The sequence below is a fragment of the Suncus etruscus genome, chromosome 1 (assembly GCF_024139225.1).
Source record: "Suncus etruscus isolate mSunEtr1 chromosome 1, mSunEtr1.pri.cur, whole genome shotgun sequence".
NCBI lineage: Eukaryota > Metazoa > Chordata > Mammalia > Eulipotyphla > Soricidae > Suncus > Suncus etruscus.
Genome location: NC_064848.1, coordinates 167,504,913 through 167,530,471, shown reverse-complemented (window position 1 = coordinate 167,530,471; position 25,559 = coordinate 167,504,913). Strand labels below are relative to the sequence as shown.

The 25,559-nt window shown below is 39.0% G+C and overlaps 1 protein-coding gene across 1 annotated transcript in view; it reads right to left on the bottom strand.

The window, feature by feature from the left end:
- Positions 1-12,635: 12,635 nt before the first annotated feature.
- CPD (carboxypeptidase D) overlaps positions 12,636-25,559 on the bottom strand; it is a 71,280-nt gene continuing 58,356 nt past the window's right edge. The window contains exons 14-21 of the mRNA XM_049789691.1: positions 24,865-25,000; positions 23,334-23,465; positions 22,263-22,358; positions 22,107-22,171; positions 18,021-18,152; positions 16,735-16,920; positions 16,283-16,382; positions 12,636-14,311 (exon numbers count right to left, since the gene is read on the bottom strand). Coding sequence (XP_049645648.1) covers positions 14,085-14,311; positions 16,283-16,382; positions 16,735-16,920; positions 18,021-18,152; positions 22,107-22,171; positions 22,263-22,358; positions 23,334-23,465; positions 24,865-25,000 — 1,074 coding nt within the window. The 3' untranslated portion in view covers positions 12,636-14,084. The remainder of the gene's footprint in view (positions 14,312-16,282; positions 16,383-16,734; positions 16,921-18,020; positions 18,153-22,106; positions 22,172-22,262; positions 22,359-23,333; positions 23,466-24,864; positions 25,001-25,559) is intronic.

The window sequence follows — 25,559 nt, the reverse complement described above, 5'->3', positions numbered from 1 at the left end:
CAGAAACCAGAGATTCTATGACTTTTCTCTATCCATATATTATTAGTATGTTGGATCACAGCATCCAAACTAAGCAGACATGCCAAAATCAGACGCTGTCACATTTCTGCCTAGCTACCTCTGCTGAATTTCCTCTTCTACTTCCTGTGTGTCTGATCAGATGTGAGATGTCTAGGTGTAGTACATGCCTGAATATCCAAGGGAATCTGCATTTTTAAAATTTGTGCAGTGGTCCAAAAACAAAAATAAAACCCACAAAATCTAGCAAAAACTCCCCTGGAAATAGATCAACATCCTCCAGTTCCATGGAAAAGTAGGAAGCCTGCTCCATTGGGAAAGCCAGGCAGTCTCCATGGGCCAGACCTCTCTAGAAAGGAAGCAGCTCACAATGTAAGAATGTGGAAGGAAACTTCCCCACTTGGAGATGATGGACTCCAGAGACACTTTCTATTTCCTGTGATGAGTGTGAGCACAAGGGACAAACCCTGGGTGAACGAAAGAGGAGATCAGGGAGAGTCTCCATAATGTGGGAGTGCCATGGAGTCTAAGGTGAAAGTTGACCTCAGAATGGAAACTGACATTTAAACTTCTTTATTTCCGAGTGCTGTGGAGGGAACTCAACCATGTCCATGACGGGGCACATGTGGTGCCATGGAGTCACTTCCTCCAGCCGGGCCTTGAATTTCTAGATGTGATTGCTGAGTGCCCAGTGAAAAAAGGCCCAGCCCTAAGCTCTTCTTATCATGGAGAAACTGACTGGGCTAGAGGTCACACTTGGGGTACAGGAGAAAAAAGGAGAAGTGGTAGGAGATGATGAAAGCTCTGCCTCCTCCAGAAGTAGAAAAGCCACAGCCCTCTCCAGCTGGTCATTCTGGAGACTTCCTATTTTCTGCTGTGTGTGGGAGGGGAAGAATCCTGGGCCAGAGAAAGTCAGGGACACACACACTCACCTACACACACACACACACACACACACACACACACACACACACCTTTCACAGTATTGATGGTCATGTGAGAAGAATGAATCATTGGGAAAGAGGGTGTGGCAGGGAGGAGAGACATGTGTCAAAGTGGAGGGCTTGGCACCTGCTCTGGGAAGGATTATAGATTCTTCTGGGATGGCAGCAACTATATTGCAGTGAGATCTGCATCAGCAGACCTCAGGGAGCTAGATGCAATGACCCAGCATGAGGACCAGCTTGGGATGAGGGAGGCCTTCTAGGGCCTGGGCCAAGTGCTTACTCTGGAGAAAGACATAGTGAAGCTGCTCTAAGCACCAGAATGGACATGCTCTGCAGACATGTGGGGACTTGGAAGGATGGGGAAGGTGAAGGTCCATAGGCAGAAGGACCAGAGCCCAAAGAGTGGACAGAGTGCTAGAAAAAGGGGTAAGAAAAGAGTAATGGGGAGATGGGGTGGTCAGCCATTTGGAAGAGCTCAGTAACCGGGATAACAGAAGGTGGGAAAGGGGTAGCAGGGATCAGTCCTTCTGTGACGGGCTTTAAAGTCTAACACTTGCTCACCCACTGGCTCCTTTCCCACTAAGCCTCCTAATTCTGCAGCTTTTTTTGCCTTATAGCGGAGCTGAAGCAGTCTGCAGGTTGCAATTGTTTTTTGGGGTGTGACCCCCTTCCCACCACCCCACTTGAGGCTATGGCGGGTCAGTCTGGAGCAGAGCATAGCTCCAGGAGTTCTTGCCAAGTCTGCAGCCCTTCCTTAGCTGCATGGGAAAAGTTATGCTGGAGGAGCTTGTTCAAGGAGGGAGTGCTGTGCTGAGCCTGACATTGCAGAGTCCTAACTGTGCAAGGACTTTCTTTGGCAGAGGGAGGATGGAGGGATATTACCTAGGAACCCAAAAACACCATGCAAAAAACCCCTCTGAATTCTTATTTGTTGCAGCACTATTTTTAGTAGCCAAGATCTGGAAATAACCCAAGTGCCCCAGAACAGATGAGTGGCTAAAGAAGCTGGTACATTTACACGATGGAATACTATGCAGTTGTTAGGAAAAATGAAGTCATGAAATTTGCTTCTACCTGGATGTATATGGAGAGTATTATGCTGAGTAAAATGGTCAGTGAGAGGGGGATACACATAGATTAATCTCATTCATTTGTGGGATATAAAAGAAATAAAAGATAGCATGGTAATAATATCCAGAGACAATAGAGATGAGGGTCAGGAGGACCAGTCCATGGGAGGAAGCTTATCACAAAGACCAGTGAGTACAGTTAGGGTACAGAAGGGTCTATTCTGTCAATGATAGTTGGAATGAATCACTTTGGACAAGAACTGGGTGCTAAAAGTGGATAAAGTAAAATGCATGGTGCCCCTTCATTAACAATAGAGTAAAGCACAGTGTTAAAAAGGAAAAAAGGAAGAGCAAAAGAGAAGGTGGAGAGAGAAAAGTAAAATGTCTGCCCAAGAGACAGATGAGGGAGGGGTTGGGAGAGAAACTGGGAACACTGAGGGCAGAAATATTGCACTGGCAAAGCGTGGTGTACATTGTATGACTAAAACTCAATCATGAATTATTTTGTAACCATGATGCTTAAATAAATTATTCTTATAAAAAAAGAACTAGAACTGCCAAATATAGAAAATTATTTGAAGATCAAAATAATAAAAAGTGAAGAAGGATGCATGCAGAAGGACAGTGGTTCGAATACCGACATCCCATATGGTCCCCCGAGCTTGCCAGGAGCGATTTCTGAGCATAGAGCCAGGAGTAACCCCTGAGAGCTGCCGTATGTGACCCAAAAACCAAAATAACATAAAGCATTTTTAAAGGAGCTGATGCCCCTGGCCCTGAACATCCCTTTGCATTTCCCCTCCCCAGTCCCTGGACCACAGGTTTGGTAGAAGGAGGCCCCTTTCCTCCTTTAAGGGAAGATATGAAGACACTGAGCCCTGGCAATGTTGGAGCACATCTCTGATGGCTCTGTCTCTTGGGGGTAGGGAACCATCCTGGTTTCCATCAGCCCAGAAATGATCGTCCACCGCACCCCTGTTGTTATAGTCTCTGCATTTCACAAGTCATTGTGAATTCTAACAATAGGTTATTGTTAGAGTCCCGGGCCTCGTGTCTCCAACTATTGCTTGAGATTTTTGCATGGTTTTTGTGCTTGAGAAAGACTTGGAAAATGAGCTTTCATCTACCTTCTATGTTTTCAGACTACAGGATATTCTAGGCCCAGAGAAATATCCCTGAATATTATCCTCTCTAGGATATTCTAGGCCCAGAGAAATATCCCTGAATATTATCCTCTCTCTGAGATATCTAGGCAAGCTAGAAATATCCTCTCTCTGAGATATCTAGGCAAGCTAGAAATATCCTCTCTCTGAGATATCTAGGCAAGCTAGCAAAGTGGTTAGGGAAGGGAGCTTGGGATGGGGGACCTCAAGATTAGGTTTGTGGATTCAAACTCAAGCTTGATTGGACTTAGAGAATTTCAGAAACTCCCTTGGTCTTATGTGTCGGTTTCAAGTCATCTAGGAAATGTAACATTGACATCTGGAAGAGGTAAAAGGCCATAGTTCATGCTATGCACCAGGCATTGATCTCCTTCCTGTCCTCCAAAGACTTCTGGTCCCTTCCATCCATTTCTTCACACCTGCCTTGTCCTGCCCTGCCACTCTCTTTCCTCTTACCTCAACTGACTGAGTCGTCATCATCACTAGATATCAGTATCCAGTAAATAGGCCAGAATTAAGTGAAATAAAACTTTGTTTTCAATGGCTTTAATGATGTGTCTTTATTTGAAATATGTGAGGGGTTTCTGGGGGTGTGAGTTGGGCCACACCCAGAAATGCTTGGAACTTACTCCTGATTCTGTACTCAGTGGTCACCCATGGAAATGCTCAAATATGTGGTTCTGAGAATCAGACTTGGAGTTTGTAGCATGCAGGTAACAAGCACCTTAATCCCCATGCCATTCTCCAGTACCTGGAATATTATTTAATAGAGAAATTCTTTTCAAAAATAAATAAAAAGTATACATTAATCTATTTTTACTTTTTTGGGGGGGTCACACCCGGCAGCACTCAGGGGTTACTCCTGGCTCTACATTCAGAAATCACTCCTGGCAGGCTTGGGGGACCATATGGAATGCTGGGATTCGAACCACTATCTTTCTGCATGCAAGGCAAATGCCCTACCTCCATGCTATCTCTCCGGTCCCCATTAATCTTTTTTTTAATACATAACAAATACAAACATCTACTGAAAGCCCCCCATTGCCCTCCAGCCTTATGTCATCCAGGCCCCCAGGACTCCCCTCTGGTCTCACCTCTTTTTCTTCTTCCAAGTCAAAGCTATAAGCTTCCTCTTCCTCTCTCTCTCCAAGTCTTATATCCAAAGGCTTGAGTGGATGATCCCCTTATTCAGAATGTGCCCACCAACAGGCAGAGATTGGCACCATCGATGTGGGGAGAGGTCATATGTAGAATTCACTCTCTGTGCCTTTGGTTTTGCCCACTGTTGTATGGGCTACTCTGCTCAGCGGAGAGCTCAGTATGCGGACTTCGAGTGGACAGGAACATTCTGTGTCTGGTCTTCAGCAGGAACTCAATAAAATTTGCTTTGCCAGAGCTGGATCAATAGTAAAAGTAGGCAGGATGTTTGCCTTGCATGCAGCCAACTCAGATTCAGTCAATCCCCAGCTTCCCAGATGGTCTCCCAAGCACAGCCAGAAGTAGTTCCTAAACACAGAGCCAGGAATAAACCTAAACACCGCTGGGTGTGACACAAAAGCCAACAAGAAAAAAAAAGTTGCCTAGAAAGGCAGAAAGGGTTGAGTTTTAGGAGTCACTGAAGGGCTGGGGAGGATACCGGTGGTGATATCAAGAAGTCCTGCATGCATGCCTGGATTCCCTAGGAAGCATGGAGAAGGAGAAGCTCAAAGGACTGGGCATTTGAAAAGTGACCAGGAGAAAGAGATGACTCACTCTCTACAGCCAGTAGTCTCTCCACTCTACCACATTTGAAGTGGGCGTCAAGTACATAATGCTGGAAGTCAGGCGCAGAGGTCAGACCAATATCTAGTTTTTACAGGCAAAGAAAAGGCAAAAATGAGTGGACTGCAGACCAGAGACACCTGAAGTCCCTCATAGGCAAGCTCCATCCTATCTGCAAACCTAAATGAAAGAAGGGTAAGGCTTTGGGGAGGGAAACAAGCTGAAGATACACGTCTTAACCAGGCTTTGGGCCTAAATATTTGGCCAGTTTTGGACAAAATGCATGCAAAACAGCTCTAATGCGGCCTCAAAGAATTCTCAGCTGATTATTGACCCCATATGTTGATCATCTGGACCTGCGCATAAGTGGAAAGAAAGTTGAGACTTGGGACTGGAGCAATACATAGGACAGTGGGTAGGGAACACAGCTGACCGGGGTCAATTCCTCAGCATCCCATATTGGTCCCCGAGCCTACCAGGACTAATTTCTGAGTGCAAGAGCCAGAAGTAACCCCTGAATGCCACCGGGTGTGCCCCTCCCAAAAAAAAACCCCACAAATAGAAAATAAAGTTGAGACTCAAATTCCATATCTCTTATCACTCCCAGATAACTAAACAAAAAGAAAACTTATTCTCACTGAGACCAACTGTATATCTTTAGAATAAAGACAATCATGATCACTGTACAGGATTGAAGGTGAAATGAGATAATGGCTATGAAATATGGAGAACAGTGCTTGGGATATATGGGATATATACGTGTTCCCACCATTTAAGTCTCTCCTCTCTTCTTTGTCTCTCGCTGCCTCTTATGTCTATTTCTGCCAGTCAAATTGAAATCAATTTAAGTTGGCATGAGTTTGCTGCCACCTGCTGGATTTAATAGGCATTCTGCTGAGCCTCTGGTGCCACCTTATGGTTTGTGAAGGAAATGCTTATGACTTGAGACACTTGCCTGGTAGGTAAAGAATATACTACACCCTTTACTGAACCCAAGAAATACCCGAGAGAACCTGATTATTTTTAAAGATGGATTTGTTGGCATTTATTTTGTTTGATTGGGGGCCACACCTTATGGTGCTCAGGGTTTATTCCAGGCTCTGCATTCAGAAATTATTCCTGGCAATGCTGAGAAGACCATAAAGGATGTCAGGTATTGAACCTTTCTCAGCCACATGCAAGGAAGCTCCCCACCTGATGTACTGTTACTCTGGCTCCTATTTACCCTATTTGCATACGGAAAAAATTGATTCATTTTAAATCTACATCTGGATGAATTGGGTAAATGTATATAACTGTGGAACCACTGCCCCAAAGTCTACAGACACTTCACACAGCATGTTAAGTTTATACCACTTTAGTTACATCTCAGTCAAACCCCCATCTAATTTCAAGTCATAGTTGTCTGATTTTGTTTGGAGGGGAACACCCACACAGTTATTCTCAAGGCTTACTCCTGGCTCTGCACTGGAGAATTGTTCCTGGTGGTACTTGGGGAACCAGATAGGATGCTGGGGATCAAACTCAGGTTACCTGCTTGCAAATGAAGCACCCTATCCACTTTACTGTTTCTATGCCCCTCTGTTACGTTTTGTTTTTCCCCAGCACTTTATAAGAGAATGGTACAATAGGTACCCTTTTGGGGGGTCTTTTTTCTCTAACACAAAACCATGGAATTTATGTTGTTGTTGTTGTTGTTGTTTTGTCCATCAGGGGCACACCCAACTGTGTTCAGGGCTTAAAGTTGGTTAAGAGATTGTGAAGCAATCATCCACCTAGATGAGAAGGAAACCCTGCAGATTCCCAGATCCTCAGGTCCCAAATCAGGTCAGAATGCAGATCATGCTGATGCTCCTGCTGACAGTGGTGGCCCCGGGATGAATGGCTGGAATCAACACCCCCATTTGCTGTGAACTATACTTGGACTCTTAGCCTAAAAGTGGATGGAGGGTTTGTGGGTCAAACTGTCACCCCAGGATCCCTCTCCTAAACTTTTACTTATGCCATTTGTTTGGGGTTTCTCACTATGCTCCACTGATATAGACCGTTTTATTCAAACTCACATAAATGCAGTTAAGAAGATTGTGCTAAAATCCTAATATGTGCCAACAGATAGGGACAGAGTCAGAGGGATCTCAAGGAGAGTCAAAGATTTGACTCAGGTCCAAGAGAAGAGGAGGGAATGGGAAACCTAAAGCAGAAGAGACTCCATTTTGTCAATCTAAAGTTAAGTTTCTATTTAAGGCTAACAAGGCTGTTTCCATTTAAATGCTAGATTTCTATCCCAATAATGACTTGCAGACCCGAAGGCCTTATAAACCACAATGTACAACCCTAGATATTTAGTCATAAAAGACATGATGAAAAACTCTGGAAACACCCTAGACAATTGCCTAGACCCTAGACAACAGCCAATCAACTTAAAGGTCAACACTTCCTGCTTCAAAAACCCTGTATAACCTGGCTGTGACCCCTGGGTGGAGCACTGATTGATGTTTGTAGCTTGTTGGTAGACGAAATAAAACTTTAATAATAAATAATAAAACTTTGCTTTATTTCAATTGTGTGGTCTCATTCTTCAACTCCAGATCCTGGTGGTGTTCAAGGAACCGTAAAGGGTGCCAGGATCAAACTTAGGGTGGTTGAATTTAAGACAAGTACTCTTCCTGCTGTACTATCGCTGAACCCAATCACTATGTTTCTGAAATTCATCTAAGCTTTTGAATACATTGGTTTATTTTTTTATTATTAAATATATTCAAGCATCTAACTGTCTCCCTATCATGTTCATGCACTCCCTTGGTGACAGACCTTTGCGTTTTCCCCAGTTTTGTACTCAGGTGCAAAAGAATACAGGGATATTTGTGTTTATGCACATTGCACATGCCATTGTGTGGTCAAATGTTTTTATCTTGGGAAATTTTCTAGAAACAAGATTGCTCAATCATTGAGTGCTGCATGGTTAACTTTATGAGACAAAGACACACTTCCAGAGCAGAAACTTTCAATATAGTTATTTCATTTTATATTCTAAACATGAGAATTCTAGCTTGTCACTTGAGGTTCAAAGAAAGGGGTTTTTGTTGTTTTACTTTTAGTTGTTCTGAGGTATAGGAAGTTATATCACATTTTGGTTTCAATGTTTTCACATATAATATACTTAATGAAACTGAGCATCTTATATCTTTTTGAGAAGTGACTCGTTTATGCTTTTTTGTTTTTTTTTTTGTTTTTGTTTTTGGCTTTTGGGCGTACCTGGCAGCACTCAGGAATTACTCCTGGCTCTGCACTCAGAAATCATTCCTGGCAGGCTGGGGAACCATATGGGATGCCAGGATTCGAACTACCATCCATCCTGGGTTGGCTGCTTGCAAGGCAAACACCTTACCCCTGTGCTATCACTCCTGTTCCAGTTTATGCTTATTTTTATTGTTATGAGTTCCTTTGGTTTTGGATTTTTTAATGTCAGATTTCTATTTTCTCCATAATGTGACATGTTTTTTAAATTTCTTTATGTCAAAGGTTTCGACTGGTTCAATATAACAGCTCCTCCCTGCCTCCCTCTCTTCCTCCCTCCCTCCCTTCCTTCTTAGGAAAAACAAATATTGTATCAACAGCTCCTGGAGTGAATACTGTTGTGCTGATATGCACTGTTACTGAGAAGAGGAGGCACCAGGCTAGTTTCCTGAAGTCCTGCCCATAATTCTTTGCATCCCAAATTGTAAAGACACCCAACATTTTGTCCCATCTGGGCGGCTTTTGACTTTGGACCTTTCAGTAGGAATGTCAGTGTGTCAGACCCCTACAGCCTACAGCTGGTGCCTCTGGGTCTGGAAACTTTGTCCACAGTAGTGGGGGAAGGTACCTTGATTGGGTCTCTTGGCTTCATTCCTGGGGCCCTGCAAGGATGCCTCCTCCATGCTTTTTGGATAGGAAAAAAATATTTTTCATCCCCATCTCCTTGGTTTGTTGCATTGGACCTACTTGCTAATGGTGCTGGGGGACTGATTCCAGGCAAGGATGCCTGATGCAATCCAGCCTATAACTCCACATACACCAAATTGTGAGGAAAACCTAAAATTTCACCTCCAGAACAGTGATAGTACCTTTTCTCTGGTCAGTTAATTGTAAGGACTATGGGGCAGGTGGCCAGCTGCCTGCACTTAGTGTCTTTGGTCTGGAAGCTGCTTGGCAGACTGGGGCAGGCTATACTCCCTCTTTCTCTCCCTTCCTTCCTCCCTGCCTCCACCATTCTGTTATTTCCTTTTTTTCTTTCTCTCCTTCTCTCCTCACCCTCCCTTTCCTTCCCTACTGGAGACCACATGCAGTGCAGGAGATCAAATTGGGATCAGCTCTGTGCAGAGCAAATGCCCAATTCCTTTACTCTCTCTGGTTTATTTTCATTTATTTCTCTGTTCTGCATGAGTCACTGTCAACAAAGTCTGTGCTTCTTAGATAACTTGTCCCCAATTCCTACTAAAGCATCATCATCAAATTCTTGCTATTTGAAAAGGGTCTGTTGAATTTATCCCTACTATGTGTAAAAGTGCAGGACTATTACTCTAACTAGCCTAACCTCAGTAAAAAGACCAGTTTTACCATTTTTACAAGTTTGAAATTAGTTCAGAATTCTTTCCAAAGCCATTGTTGTGTGAAATAAATGGATGCACACTAGTATAGCTGAGCTGTGAAAACTGACTACCATATAACATTATTTCAAAATACAGCTTTCTTTTGAGTCGATTTATGAAGACAAGAACATAGCCTGGTACTATTTTTGACCTTAGGATAAATAAAACACCAAATGCATTAACTCTCACAATGAAACAATAACATTGCTCTGATCTATTTCTGGCCTAATTTTCTTAAAAAAAAATTGAGACAAAACACAAAGACAAACATCATAAAATAACTTTTATACAGGATTAGATCTGTTTACATATAAAAAAACCAGAAAGGACTTAATTACAGTTAAGATTTCACATAAATTACACAGATTGACTTTTTAAAACTACTATTCAACTTCATTTAGTCCCTTTTAGAAATTCATTTGAAGGCACAGTGCATGAAATAAACCAGACCGAAGCACTTGAGATGAATCAGTTCAGGGCACCTCATTTATAGAGAGCTATAGATTGTTCTGGAGCTGGGTAATACCATTCTGGAAAAAATAATGGATTGCTGAAATGTTGATTTTAAATCATAGCACACAAAAACACAGCATGTCACACCATCTCCAGAAAATCTGCAGCATGGCCAGCACAGAATGCAGCTTGTATATTCGAGTTATGTCATTTAAATTCATAATCGTAATATTTACATAATCTATATCCAATTTCTTCAAATGGTAGGGCTACTACCAGATTTCATAAACTTTCAAAAAAATCATCTAGGGCAATGTTCTGAAAGTCAGGTGGAGTATTGATTATTGCTAAAAATAAGAGAAATGGGTATTTCCTCATGAACTAGAAATCCAAATTCAGATGACATTAACCCAGAGACCTAAACAGCTCCCTCTCCCAAAGTCCTCTTTAATTAAAACAAATTAGAAACCCAGAACTATAAAATAGTTGCTAGATATAAACCACTGAACATCAATCATAGTGGAATCTTTCTATAATTATAAGATTTGATGCTACTAAAAACAATTCCACCAGAGAACCATAAGAGGGCATAATTACAGCATTCCATAGCCAAATAAATTTTAATACAGCAGGGATAAAATCTGGCATACGAGCACTTCTGGCAACAAAAAGACAGAATGAACTACTGCTGAATGAAGACAAAATGAATACTTACTGCTGAGAAAAAAATGGAAATGGAGGAGCAGGTCATGGTCACTGAGTAACCTGGTATGTTAGCTCAGAAACCAGTAAGCTCAAGCAGAGCATTACCTTTTATTGGTAGGCGCATAATTAGTTTTAAGCTCTTAATCCACTAATTCAATAAGTCTCATTCAGGTGAAAGTTACCAAAGATGAATTCAAATATACATTATGTTTCAATTATGGAGGATGACAGATTTCCAAAGTGGATCCCTTCACTAACATCCAAGCACTCTTCAACTGGATGGGGTCCCAGCCACTACTCAAAGTGTTCAGTAACATACATGAAAACCAAAGGTCTTCTTTCTGAAGTTAACTGTTGTTCAGTTTACTGAATGCATAATCACTACACTTGTACAAGCAGACACTTAAAACATTATCTACTCAATCACTTTTGATTTTATGAAGGAGCTGGGAGGAGAAAAGGCTTACAAACTGTTCACCAAAAAAAAATAAATAAATAAAATAACCCACCAGCATGCCTTTTGAGTAAAGATATAGACACAACTCAAGAGTTGGGCAAATATCTTAACACTGTGATTCTTATGTACCTCCAACACTCTAGGGAAATTACAACATCTTTAGGAGAAACACTGAAGAATTGCATTCCCCCTCCCCTATGGCTTCAATGCCTTAAGCAGTGAATGTGGTCTAAGATTAGAGCCACAAATAAAAGACAAAGCAGGGCTGAGAACACAGTAGTCATGATCCTATATGTACATTCATTTTAATAGTTAACACAAGTGGAAAAGGCCTTGCTTGACAGCACAACACATTGTTTAGAAGTTCATTAAAGATTAAAGATGTATAGCAGAATTTGGCTTTCCCTTCAGCAAAAAATTACTGAGTTATTGTTTATCTATTTAAAAATATACATGCTTAAAAGGCATGACCTCCAGTCACTGATGTACAGCGAAGGATATGGTCAATTGAAGGGAGAATTGAATTTAAAAGGCATCCTATAGTGAAGACAGATGTTAATAAAGTAGAACATTATCACATTAACTATTTCATTTCTACCATCAGTATCCCAAACAAGGCCAGTCATGCACAGACACCATTTTCACTCTGCATTCTTAAAAAATAAAGCTGTAAAAAAATACCACCAAAGCATCCTCTAAAAGAATTATTAGAATCATAAATAGCATATGTGTATGGTATAAACATCCCACAAAATCTCCTTTGCGTGTCTGGTAAAATGAAAGTGGGGTACCATGGGTTCAAAACTTAAGTTGTTACTAACAGGATAAATAAAAGAATAGCTTGACTTTCAACCATCCAGATTTATCACACAAATTAACTAATGATTTCATTTATTCCTGCTAAGCCAATTTTTGGTTTTGGTTTTGTCCTGGAGTCATACACAGTGATGCTCTGGGAGTTACTCCTGGCTCTGCACTCAGGATTTACTCCTAGTAGTGCTTAGGGGACCATCTGAGATGCCAGAGATCGAACCTGGGTCAGCCGAGGATACAAGGCAAGAGCCTTACCTACTGCATTATCACTCCAGCCCTAAACCAATGATTTTTGTTCCTGTTTCAGTGACACCCCCGGCAATGCTCAGGGGCTATTTCCGGCTCTGTGCTCAGAGGATCATAAGTGGTACTGAGTATTTGCTCCAGGGTTGTGGCCATGGAAACCACATGAAAGCAAATGATTCACCTCATGCACCATCTCTCTGGCCCCTAAGCCAAATCTTTTTATGAAGATATTTTAGGTACATTCTTCACAAAGCTGACTTGCATAATCTCCCTGGGTGGTAAACCAACCATTCCCCAGGATGGCTTTGGGATGACTAATAGCAATGGATACCCAATGGATACAGAATACAATTTGAGATGATGAGAGCAAGTGTTTTGATCCCCTGATTTAATACAAGTTCAGCAGCAGCTTGGCCATTAAAACATTCAAAGATATTTAGCCATTTTCATTGGTAACACTTATTATACTTACAAAAAGCATAGTTTCCATTGAAAAGTATGATACAACAGACACAAGAAAATGTAAATCTTCAGGTCTTTGTAGTAACCTGACTGGCAGTGAAAATCACACTCACACCTATGTCCTATCACACAGCAGTCCACAGTCTGCATTTTATTTAATGGAGGGAGCCATATTTCAATGTTTTCAACTCAACACCTAACAAAATGGCTGACCAAAAAGAGACCATCAAATGAAATATTAGGACCAAGAACCCAATCACTTTAGAGGCCTACTATTAATAAGACTGGCCAAGCTATTTTGAAATCAATATGCTACTACTAGGCATAGACTTGGGCTGAAGCAAGAACTGTAGATATTTTTGTGTCCAAAATGTAGGCTAAAATATACAAGTATGTCTCTTCCACATTTAATATCTTTTCAGTAGAATTCAGATCTTGCAGATTGCTGGGTCATATGTGTACGGCACAGGAAAAGGTTCAAATTTAGCAAATCTGAAAGAATTAGGCTTTTCTGCAATAAACTAATGCTTCACAGATAAAAGCAGCAGCACCGGTGGGTTTTTACCGAGTTAAAAGATAGGCAGCATGAATTTTGCCAGGTCTCTCGAGAGCTCCACTCAAATGGACTTTTAGATCTTTTACAACAAAGTCAGTAAGTTCTCCCTTAAAATGGGGATAATTAGAACTTTGCTAAACCTTAGAAGAGAGGTAGTGAAATCCTGCTTGGAGCACAGCTCATCAGTTCTGATCAAGCCCTAGAACAGGCAAAAGCCAAGTGCAAAAGCCCATTTTTTAATTTTCTAACATTCTATACATATATATTTGAAAATCAATTCAGCCTTCATTAAACCTGAATAGCAAGAGAAACTCCAGCTTTTTTAATAATTAGAAAAAAGTACTCTTCAGTAGGTTGAGAAAACCTAGAGTTTTTAAAGCTATATGTCAGATTCTGACTGCTGTCCCTGCCTTAATGTTCATGGATTCTTTTGGCCATTGAAAATAAAAAGCTAAAGTCACTAGTAAACGCCCGATGTGCAAAATACAACATCCACTAGTTGGCTTTATGCAGTTATAACATAAGCTGCAAACAGCTCATCTTAAATTAAAAAAGAAAAATAAATTGGCTGTTCCATCTCCACTGCATAAATAGAAAGCAGATTTTTTTTTAAAGGTTAGAACATTTTAAGGAAGGGAAGTTCAAAACTGCCAGCCAAATTCACAGAGAATAGAAATTTAGCAAGGTAACTTCCCAAAGCTCTTAGAAGAAGCAAGACAGTCCATCTTCTTAACTGTACTGTCTCCCAAAAAGAACTGTAGTTTTGCTTGATACTGTAGTTGGGAGATATGCAAGGTTTGATTCAATGTTTGCTAGAATATAATGTTTCTTCTTCAGTGTCCGTTTCATCCTGGAACTCATGGCTTAAGAGGGATTTCTTGGAGCCAGTTGACATTAGGCGGATTTCATCTTCATATTCATCATGATGTTGCCTGAGGCGATGGAAGCCATCCTTGTGTCTGTTGGACTTGATTGAGCAGATGCACCAAATAATGCAAGCTGTTAAGATCAATGCCGACATAGTGGCACCTGCCAACCAAAACCAGCAAGTGAGTCATAATCTACTTTAAGACTATAAATAATCAGCTCCCTACAATGGCACTTTTTATAGTCTATTTTTTTCTTGCACTTAAAACAAAAAAAACCCTTGCAATCATTATAAAAGCAGTATGTGTACTTTGTGTAAAATTAGAAAGATATAGATAAGCAAAAATACCAATAAACCAGCCCCTAAATCCTTGCATTTCCTTTAAACAACGATTATTTTTAAGGGGCCATCTATCAGGGGCCATGTAGGGCCAGGTTCAAACTCAGAGTCCCACACAAGACATGTGTTCTACCATTTGAGCTAAATCCCTGACTCTAGAAATAATACTTAATAATCCTAGTGCATATTTTCTCAGGTACTTCTTTGTACATATGTATATGCATTTTTGTTTTATCACAATAAGATCAAAGTGTGCTATTATCTGCTTTTTAATCAATGACTTCTACTTTTTCTTTTCAGTAAATTTTCATCTCCTCCAAGTATAATTATTGTGTAAAATATTTATATGTAAGATTGTCTGAATAAGAATCTTAGTTCCGGGGACAGGGAGAGTGTAGAGGGATTGTGTTGCTTTGAACACAGCCAACTTAGATTCAAGCCCTAAACACTATAATCCCTAAACACCTTAAACTAAATAAAAAAATCTTCATTACAGATAATAATGAGAATACAAATTATATAAGTTGACTTGACAACAAATACATGGAGTCAGATTTAAACTATGGCTAAATCGTGCACTTGTGTTCCTAACTTCTTAGTGATTCACTTTTATTTATTTGAGGTTTTGGGAGACACACTCAGTGAGCTCAGGTCTTACTCCTGACTCTGCACTCAGGTATCACTCCTGGCATTTCTCAGAGAAATCTATGTAATGCTATAGACCAAATCCAGGTAGGCTGTGTGTAAGGCAACAGTCCTACCTGCTATACTTTCATTCCAGGCCCCTGATGCACTTTTATTCAGTCCAAGCTAAGATCACTTTACAACACTACAACAGATTCTAAGATGTGAACTATATTTCTTTTTTTTTTTTTTTTTTTGAGGCGGGGAGGGTGCCACACCCGGTGACGCTCAGGGGCTACTCCTGGCTGTGCTCACAGAAATCGCTACTGTCTTGGAGTTTTTTTTTTTTACGTGCAAGAAAAAAATTTACCAGGTCCGTCCTAGGTTAGCGTGTGCAAGGCAAATGCCCTACTGCTTGCACCACTGCTCTGGACCCCTATATTTCTAATATAACAAATCATCTATCCTACACACTAATAAAACTTATTTTATATTGAGTGCCAAATTTCATATGGACATAAACCAAGGTTTACTGTGTCAAAAGATACAATAAATAATTCTATTACATAATCCTATAATTCAATAATATAATATAATATCCTATAATACAGTAAATAATTCTATCACAAAATCCTAATCTTTCAGGAATTCACGTAATATAAGCACCAATTCTAAAGAAAATGATTTCTTTAATCCTTTAGAATCTTGAAGAAAAGAACTTTAAAAGTCAAAAGTCATCTTCCTATAAGACAAATCATTCATTCAACCCACAACTTTTAAGTAAATTCATGGTTATATATGCTTGGAGACGGAGAAAAACTTGTTCTCTCAGAGTTTACACTTCAATGGAAAAAGATGAAATAGCAAAAATTAAATATATACTGTACTGTCACATATAGTTAAGTCCCAGTATATAAAATATACATTACTATTTGGTTTGATATTCAGACCTTTCTGTCAAGGTACTGTTTGAATACAAATCTGAATATGTGAGAGATGAGCATAAGAAAGTCAGAGCAAGCAAGGGTGGAGTCCAGGAAAATTATATTTAGATAAGTGGTGAAAAAGAAAGTGCTGCACTTTCGAGGATAAGGAAAATTTTCTTCTCTCAGTTTGAAATGTCAGTACCGGCTTTAATTAACATCTGCAGAAAATCTAAATTTCTTTACCTGATACAGTTACCACAAGCTCCCGTGGCAAACCAAATATCCGATTATCCGTGTCAAAGACTATTACCACAGAACTAGCTGCATCATGATGCACAAAAACCTGGATGGAGAAGGGGCATGGATTAGGGAAAGGTTTACCAAGGCATAGTAAGTACATTCCTGCTCTATTTCCAGGATCTCTACACTAAACAAAGGAGATGACTACTGTCATGTAAAGCAGTGGTTTTCAACTACCAATCGACAGGCTGGTGAGTCTGCAGGTATAAAATGGTTGAATTCCATTGAACTAATTGTATATAAAAGTGTTCTAAAATTTTTCTTTTGTTATCAAAGAACAGAAGGATAACAAGATATCATACCAAAGAGATGAGCATGTTTTTATTTTGTTCCCTGAAAATTTACTATCAAGATTAAAAAATAGTAAATCGAAAGAATTTACATGAGCTTCTTACCTGTGAATGTTGTTGCTGATACCCATCAGCTATGGCATTGATGTTATGGACCCCTGGGGCTAAAAGAATATGGAAATAACCTCCTTCTTTTGTGTGTACTTTTATACCTTCATTCAGTACAATGACTGCGTTAGAGATTGGTTTTCCCATCTTATCTTTAACAAATCCATGAACTCCCTTGTGAACCTGAAAAAACATTTACTATAAGTAATCAATGTCTTCATAATGCTAGATTGCCCTGAGCCAAGAGTTTGAGACACAACAAAACAAATTCCCCCACAACTGCCCACAAGACTTATTGTTTTTATGATTTTGTTTATTTTTTACTTTTTTATTTAAAGAACCATGATTTACAAAGTTATTGATAGTTGCAATTTAGTTATATAAAATTTCAACACCAATCCCACCAGCTACGTCAACTCCATCACCAGTTTCCATATTCCATCATCCTCTACCCTGCTGTCTGTCACCCTGAGGGACAATTTTCAAAGTTTGGTGGTTTCAACTTAAAATCTCAAACTATGAAACTGCAAGGAACAATGAAATTATACAATTGGTTACAACCTGGTTGGAACTAGAAGATGTCATGTTGAGTGAAGTAAGCCAGAAGAAGAAAGACAAACAGCACGATTTCATTTATCTGTGGTATATAGAATAACTGAAGGAGGAAATGTAACTTAGCAAAGGAGGTATGCACATATCAACCTTGGCCCCAGAGATTACGGAGGACACAGAGGAAAAGAAATCAAGGCAAGAAGGAAAAAGATGAAAAAAGGATAGAAATGGAGGGGGGTGGGGGAGGGTCAGGGTTTCTGTTATATTAGTGATGTGGAGAAGTGATAACTCTCTCCCAACTATAAACCCAAGAGTGGCTTATTACTCTTCCTTCTCCATCAACTTTGACTTTGCTATTTCATTATAGCTTTATTCCCACCACCAATGAGGCAAAGAGACAGACAAATGAGAAAAAAGACTCCTGGTATAGCTATGTCCTAAAAGGGTTAGAACCCAAATGCCTGGAATGGTTTACTTTCCATGACAGCACATTTGCCTCCACTAACTGCAATTTTCAAATAATAGTCCCTGCAACAGCTTCACAAAGTTAAATGACTTTAGTCAGAGCAGATTCCAGATTAGTGAACAAACAGCATCAACTCACACCAACATATATGAACAAACCTCTTCTCCCTTTCTGGTTATGTTTGAAATGACAATACAGAATTTTGGTAAAATATGAAAGAAAATTCAAATTCTTGGACACATGTTTTCATTTAATAAAGACTCACCTCTACCAGCATGCTAAGGAGAGACTTCTTATTTTCTGCCCACAAGGAAGGGAGTTGTGCAGCACTGGGGAAGTAGCAGCAGCTGGTGTAGACTGTGATTTCTGGACAGTGGCCATAGGTGACACTATAATCCTACAATATAAAATTTGAGAACAAATGTAGGAAAAGTAATACTTGTAATAATGAGATTTCTTAATGCAACAAATGAAAAGAAAAACCTGATCTGAACTAGAAATGGCAACATTTTATTCAAATATGAGTGAACCAGCAGGTATTATAATAGTCACCAGCATAGACATGTCTATTTGCCCTTGAGCCTGGGAGAGTATGTATAATTCATTTTTTTTGTACCACAGCTGTTTGTACTTGGGGCCTACTCTCAGTTTTGTACTCAGCATTTACTCTTGGCAGAGCTTAGGATACCAAGAACCAGGGATCAAACCTGGGCCTTTTGAATTCTTTAGTCCCCATAATTCATTTTTGAATCTTCAGTAGGTTGTGTAATACCTAGCAGATAAATGTCATTAGGGCTTATTGAATAAATAGATAAACAAGTACATGCAGAGGTCTGGATGCCCTCTAAACCCTGGCATTTCCCCATAGTTCTCGGGGGTCTGGATGGCGCATACAGGCTGATCCCTAAACTGCAGGCACTTTCAAGCCTGTTGGTGACATTAGCCACTGCTTGCAGTACAACATTTATCCAGGAACGATTCAAGACCCAACTTACCACCCTTTCCCTAATTCAGAACTCATTTTCTTTTTTCTTTCTTGGACCTTGCAAATAGTGTTCAGGAGGCCCAGTGGCCCTGTCTATGATTCCCACAGTGCAACTGGTACATCAATAGAGACTATGAAGTACTGGGGACCAAAACACAGGCCAGACAACACACACTACACTTGCACCCTTATTGACGTACTATCTCCTGGTCCCAACTCATTTTGTTTTTTGTTTTATTTGATGGGGCAACACCTGATGATGTCCGGGGGTCATTCCTGGCTCTACATTCAGAAGTTATTCCTGGCAGGATTGGGGAGCCATATGGGATGCCAGGGATCAAATGGCAAGTGTCTTATCTACTGTATTATTGCTCCAAACCCTCATTAAAAAAAAATCACCATAAGATACAAAGTTATTCATGATTGAGTTTCAGTTATACAATGAACACCCAGCCCTTTACCAGTTCCCTGCTCAGCCTGCCTCTATGCAGTTTTCCATTTTTTTCTTTTTAGGCACTGTGGTTTGTAATAGGGTTATTACTGCGTATCACTTTATCTGCTTTCAGCATTCACTTCTTTTCCAGAGTGATCACTTCTCACTCTCATTGTTATCCCAATTCATTGTTTTAAAGGAATTTTCTTATTGTTGACTCCTTTTGCCTGATATTATCTATAATTAGCCAAATGTAGTCAATTTCACTACATAATTATTTCTGAAACTTTATCCCTGACCCTACTCTCTTGGCCTCTGTCCTATTTAAGCTTTCAGGGTTTTTGGTTTTTATTTGTTACTTTTTATTATCCAGGCTGCTCTGAATCAGGGGCATAGCATTTCTCTTTCCAAACTTTATTACCCACAGTTGAGATGAATTTTTCTGTGGTACTACTCAGATGATGTCACTCAATTCTTTCTCCAAATCTAGAAACTTCCTATTTTAAATCACTAAAGTCCCAATCTCTTTTTACTCTCCTCTTCTATTATATTCCCATAATCTAAACAGACTGTTGACTTCTGCCCATACTACTTCCTCTTTCCACAATGTCATCCCAAATAATACCTAAGTATTACCTTTAATTTATTAATTTTGGTAGTTTTAAACTTTTTTCCACATCTGGTGGTGCTTGTGGACTACTTCCAGTTTCATGTTCAGGGTCTATATGATTCCAGGGCCTACAAATTAAATTTGGGGCTTCCAAATGCAAAGCAGTGTTTCAGACTTTTGAATTATCCCCCCAGCCCAGTAATTACCCTTTCCACTTTTAATTTCTCATGATACAAAGTTGTTTTCATTTGAATAAAATGAATACTATAACACAATTACAGAGTTTACACAACAGGACAGAGAATGTTATTTATCATTAAAACAATAAAATTCCTCACATGCACTAAGTTCTTAATAAATAAAGGCAGTGGGGCCGGAGAGATAGCATGAAGGTAAGGCTTTTTTGCCTTGCATGCAGAAGGTCGGTGGTTCGAATCCCGGCATCCCATATGGTCCCCTGAGCCTGACAGGAGCGATTTCTGAGCATAGAGAATAGAGCCAGCATAGAGCCTGAGCGCTGCCGGGTATGACTCAAAAACCATAAATAAATAAATAAATAAATAAATAAATAAATAAATAAATAAATAAATAAATAAATAAATAAATAAATGAGGTAATGCAGCAGAAATGTTAAGGAATTTAATTTTAAGGCTGTACATGCAAACGGAATGATGATCTAATGATTTCACATCCTAATGTGAAAAAAGTAATAACTAAGTATAATGCTATTAAAATTAAATTAAATACCTGAGTAAACAGAAAAAGAAAACAATCTATGGAGAGAAAAAGAAAACTGTTAAGAAATTAGCACATACATGCATGTGCGCGCACACACACACACACACACACACACACACACACACACACACACACACGCATGCACGCACGCCGGGGATGTGGCTCAATGGCAGAGAATATGTCTGTCTCACATGCCTTGGTTCAATCCATGGCAACACACACACACACACACACACCATTGATGGGATTATTAATCAATTCAGTGTCTGCAAAGAAAACAGTAATGTATATGTCTCAAATATTAAAAAAAATAGATCTATCATGTGAGCTAGGAACTTACACTATTGTGTATCTATCCAAAGAAAATAACATCTCAATTCAAAAATAAATTATAAACCTAAGTTTATTGCTGTAAAAAAATATATAGCTATGGATAGAACTCAACTATGCAACAACAAATGAATAGAAAAAGAAAAACAAAGGCCTGGGATGTAATCCTAACACCACATTATCATCTAAGCACTGCTGGCAAAGACCCCTGGGCAAAAAGCTGAGAGTAGCTACAGAGCACAGCCAGGTATCCTCCACCCAAAAAGTAAAAAGAAGAAAGAAAAACAACCCTTTATTGGTCTGGTGTTTACTACAATTCTTGATAACATCATTTCCCTTGTGTTTAATTTAATCTCTTGCTTTTTATTTTATTTCAGAGCTACATCTAGTAGAGCTCAGTAGCTGCTCCAGGCTCTGTTCCAGTGAGTTTGTGTTCTAATCTTCTGACCTATTTACTCAACTCTGAGTCTAATGCTTCCTAGCAATCAAGGGAACTAAAAAAATTTGAGATGGGATATATATATATGTATATATATATATATATATATATATCAGATATGAAATATTATTTCAGATATGGGGACTGCTTTAATAACATCTGGATTCTAGACAAGACACAGAAGCACATTCTACCAAGTGACAATGACTGAAGAGAAAAAACTACTACTGAAAGAGCTGAGCTGAAGACAATACTGAATTTCTCACTACCTCTGGGTGCTTGAACAAGTAAATGATTACTGTCATTAATTAATGCAAAGGTGACTGTTGATATAAAAGTAGTTGCAAATATTTTATAAACTATATATAGGTTGTGGGAAAAAATTACTTGTCAGAGTAGATCATCTATATGAATGAACCTCTGTATTCTCAAAGCAGAATACCTATGCTCAAAGGTATTCCTACCATTAAGGAGCTAAATCAGTATTACGTTTCAAAACTTGTAATGGCAGTGCAGCCTGGAAGCAAAATGGTAACTATAAATTAAACTCTTTTATCTAGTACAGTGAAAAGAACCTCCACAGTTGGTCACCAAACACATCTACAAGTACAAACTGCCAGTCTCTGCAGAAATAGAAATAAATGATAGATAACCCAACTCTTTCTTTTTTTGCTTTGTTTTGCTTTGCTTTGCTTTGGGGCTACACCCCAAAGGTGCTCAGTGTTTACTCCTGGCTCTGCACTCAGAAATTACTCCTGGCAGGCTGGGAAACCATATGAAATTGCTGGGAATTGAACCCACTGCTATAAAGCATACCTTCATGCTGCCCAGGTGACTGTGCCATTCTGCTCCACGCATTACTCCTCCTGGAATGTTCTCATCTATGAGCACACAGAGCAAGGTTAGGACCAAAAAAACTGACCAACAAAAGCAGCAATATAAACAGTAACAAATGGTAGGAAACATACCCACCTGATTTATTTGGACAGCTGGGCTGACCCATGTGCATAGAGGGATGGTTATTTGCATAAAGAGATGCCAAATGCTTCAGAGTCTCTTTGTTTTCCACTAGAGTAAGAACAAACAAATCAGTAGAGAAATCCAAAAGATTTTTATCCAAGTTCAAATTCACAAATACAAAAGTCCTCTTCCATTGCCCATAAAACGTACAGCCCAATAAGTTTATTTGGGCGTTTTTATAATTAGTTGCATAGTTCTGTTTAGACAAAGTTAATCGGGTGAAGAACAAAAAACATCATTCTTAAACTAAAAGATACTAATAGTGCCTTCACACAACTGACTATACCACACTAAAACACAAATTTGTCTTTATGTTTTAGCTACTTTGGAACAACAATGGACTGATTCAGACTCTTTATGAGATGCTATGCAAACTACACAAACTATTTTCATGTACAGTGGCCCAAGGAAGATGCCACATGCAACAGTTTAAATTATGAGAGATAGTCAGTCAAGAATTTAAGGCAGGGGAAGCAATTCTAAATAACTAATAATTGGTTATATGAGTTTCATGTAAGTTTCATGATTTTCAGATGAGGCAGAATTTGTCTTATTGTTCACTATTGTATTTCCAGTATTATCACAGGCATAATCATTATTTAAGAAATGCTTATGGACTACCTTGAATAGGTATGGTAAGAAAAGTTTATTCAATAGAGCTGGGTCACCACTAAATTTGATCTTCTTCTAAGTAACTATTTGAACTAGTGTGTGTGTGTGTTTGTGTGTGTGTGTGTATATATATATATATATATATATATATATATATAAAACCTACTGTTATACATATATATGTATATATATGTATAACAGTAGGTTTTATATATATATATACATATATATACATATATATACATATATACATATATATACATATATATGTATAACAGTAGGTTGATAATTTGCTCATGGAGTATGCTTAAATGCTCACTATTTGGAAAAAAATATTGAGAGAGACAATATCTAACAGGACTCTCCTATCTAAGCTGAAATAGTATAAATATAAAGTGTCATTCCACATACCTGTTTGTACTGGTTTGTCATATGGGTATGTGACCAACACAGAACCACCATCTAAAGCAACAGAAAGACTGAAGTCCTGTTTTTGAATCAAGTTTTCAACGATGGCTTTAGTCTCTGGCTGGGACGCATTACCTAAAAATAAGAAGTCAATTAAAAAACATAAACTTCAATTTTTTTTTAGCATGAGTGGCTAAGAAAGTATTCCCTACTTGAACTAAAAGGCAGACTTATACAATCTACAGATAGTCTAAATTTTATTATGCCCTAAACTACTTTTTCAAGCAAAAAAGGCGCATTCCAGAAGGTAGTTTATTTTCAGCTTTACATACTTCAAGATAATGTGTAAAGGTTAAAAGCAAATTTTTAAAAACCTAATGAAGAAAAAAAGGATGGTCATTTTCTCCTCTATAATTTAGGGAGTTTAGATAGCAGAGGATTAAAGGTACTGACCTTGGTTCAATCCTCAACATCCTATTTGTTCTCCTGAGCACTGCCAGGAGTAAACCCTGAGCACAGAATCAGAAATAATCCCTGAGGACTACAAGGTGTGGCCCCCAAAAAAAGGTAAAATAAAATTTAAGGAATATCTTGAAAATAAAACAAGATTTTCAGAAAGTAGGGTGTTTTCATATTTGCAAGAACAAAATATTAGAAATAAATTAAATGCCCACGAGTAGAAAAATGGTTGAAGACTTTTGGCATATGTGAATATTATTTTATTTTATTTTTGGTTTTTGGGTCACACCCGGCAGCGCTCAGGGGTTACTCCTGGCTCTACACTCAGAAATCTCTCCTGGCAGTCTCGGGGACCATATGGGAGCCGGGATTCGAACCACCATCCTTCTGAATGCAAGGCAAATGCCTTACCTCCATGCGATCTCTCCGGCCCCAACATGTGTGAATATTAAACTAATTTACCATATATTAAGAATGTTATAAATCTGTAAATACCTATTTGGAAAGATATCAGTGCTTATTTAATAAAAGTTTTACAGAAGAGATATCTATATGATTATTCTATTTGAGTAAGGAACAGACCCCTCTAAAATAATATACACATATAGATAACATGGATGGGAGAGAGTAGAGAGAAACATACATTTCATATATCTAGTAAAGACCCTTCAAATATTATTTCTAAGAAATTTTAATTTGCGAATTAAATTTGAATTATTTTTACAAGTTAAAAGAAGTAATATCCAAAAATTCTGATAGATATCTGTGCTTATTTATATGTTATACCCATAATTTAAATAAGAAAATACTCCTTGGGTGCCGGAGCCTTGCATGTGGCTAACTCAGGTTCGATCCCTGGCATCCCATCTGGTCCCCAGAGCCTGCCAGGAGTAATCAATTTCTAAACACAGAGCCCGGAGTAATCCCTGAGAGCCGCTGGGTGTGGCCCAAAAACAAAAACAACAAAGAAGAAAATACCTCTTTACTCATCTATATAATAGAAACAACCATTCTCCTAACAAAAGGAAACAAACTACCTGCAAAGCATTTTAATGGTCTGAAAAACAAAGCTCACTTGTGAAGTCTGTGTCCAGGTCTTTGCCACGAGCATTTGTTTGCCCCGTCTTAGAACTACAATCTTTCTCTTGTGCTCTCTCTCGCCCATCTGGATTTAGAGAAGGGACAATCACAATTCTAGTCCGGTCAACCAACTAGAACAAAAACAAAGTAATGAGTTTATCACCTCTATGCAGATTCAAAAGGAATCATTCTCCAGTTCCCAGACAATTTTTTTCATTTGTATTAAGCACAGATTTAAAGGCAGAAATAAAATAAATACATAAAGTTCTCTCTTGTTCCAGGTAGGTTAAAAACATAAAAACTATACAACTGACGTTCCCAGAGACTCTGAAATAATTGTGAGCCTTAGATCAAAGCAAAAGCAATCAAGGACAAGCCCAAATAGACCAATGAGGAAAATCCTGATGTGCTTGTTTTAAAATTCCTAGTTGGGGGGCCGGAGAGATAGCATGGAGGTAAGGTGTTTGCCTTGCATGCAGAAGGACATCCCAGCATCCCATATGGTCCCCAGAGCCTGCCAGGAGTGATTTCTGAGTGTAGAGCCAGGAGTAACCCCTGAGCAGGACCAAAAACCAAAAAGAAAAAAAAAATTCCTAGTTGGGTATTTTTTCTAGAATATAGATAGTCTTGAACAATGATATATATATATATATATATATATGGCTAACTATTTGACTAATGTATGGCACT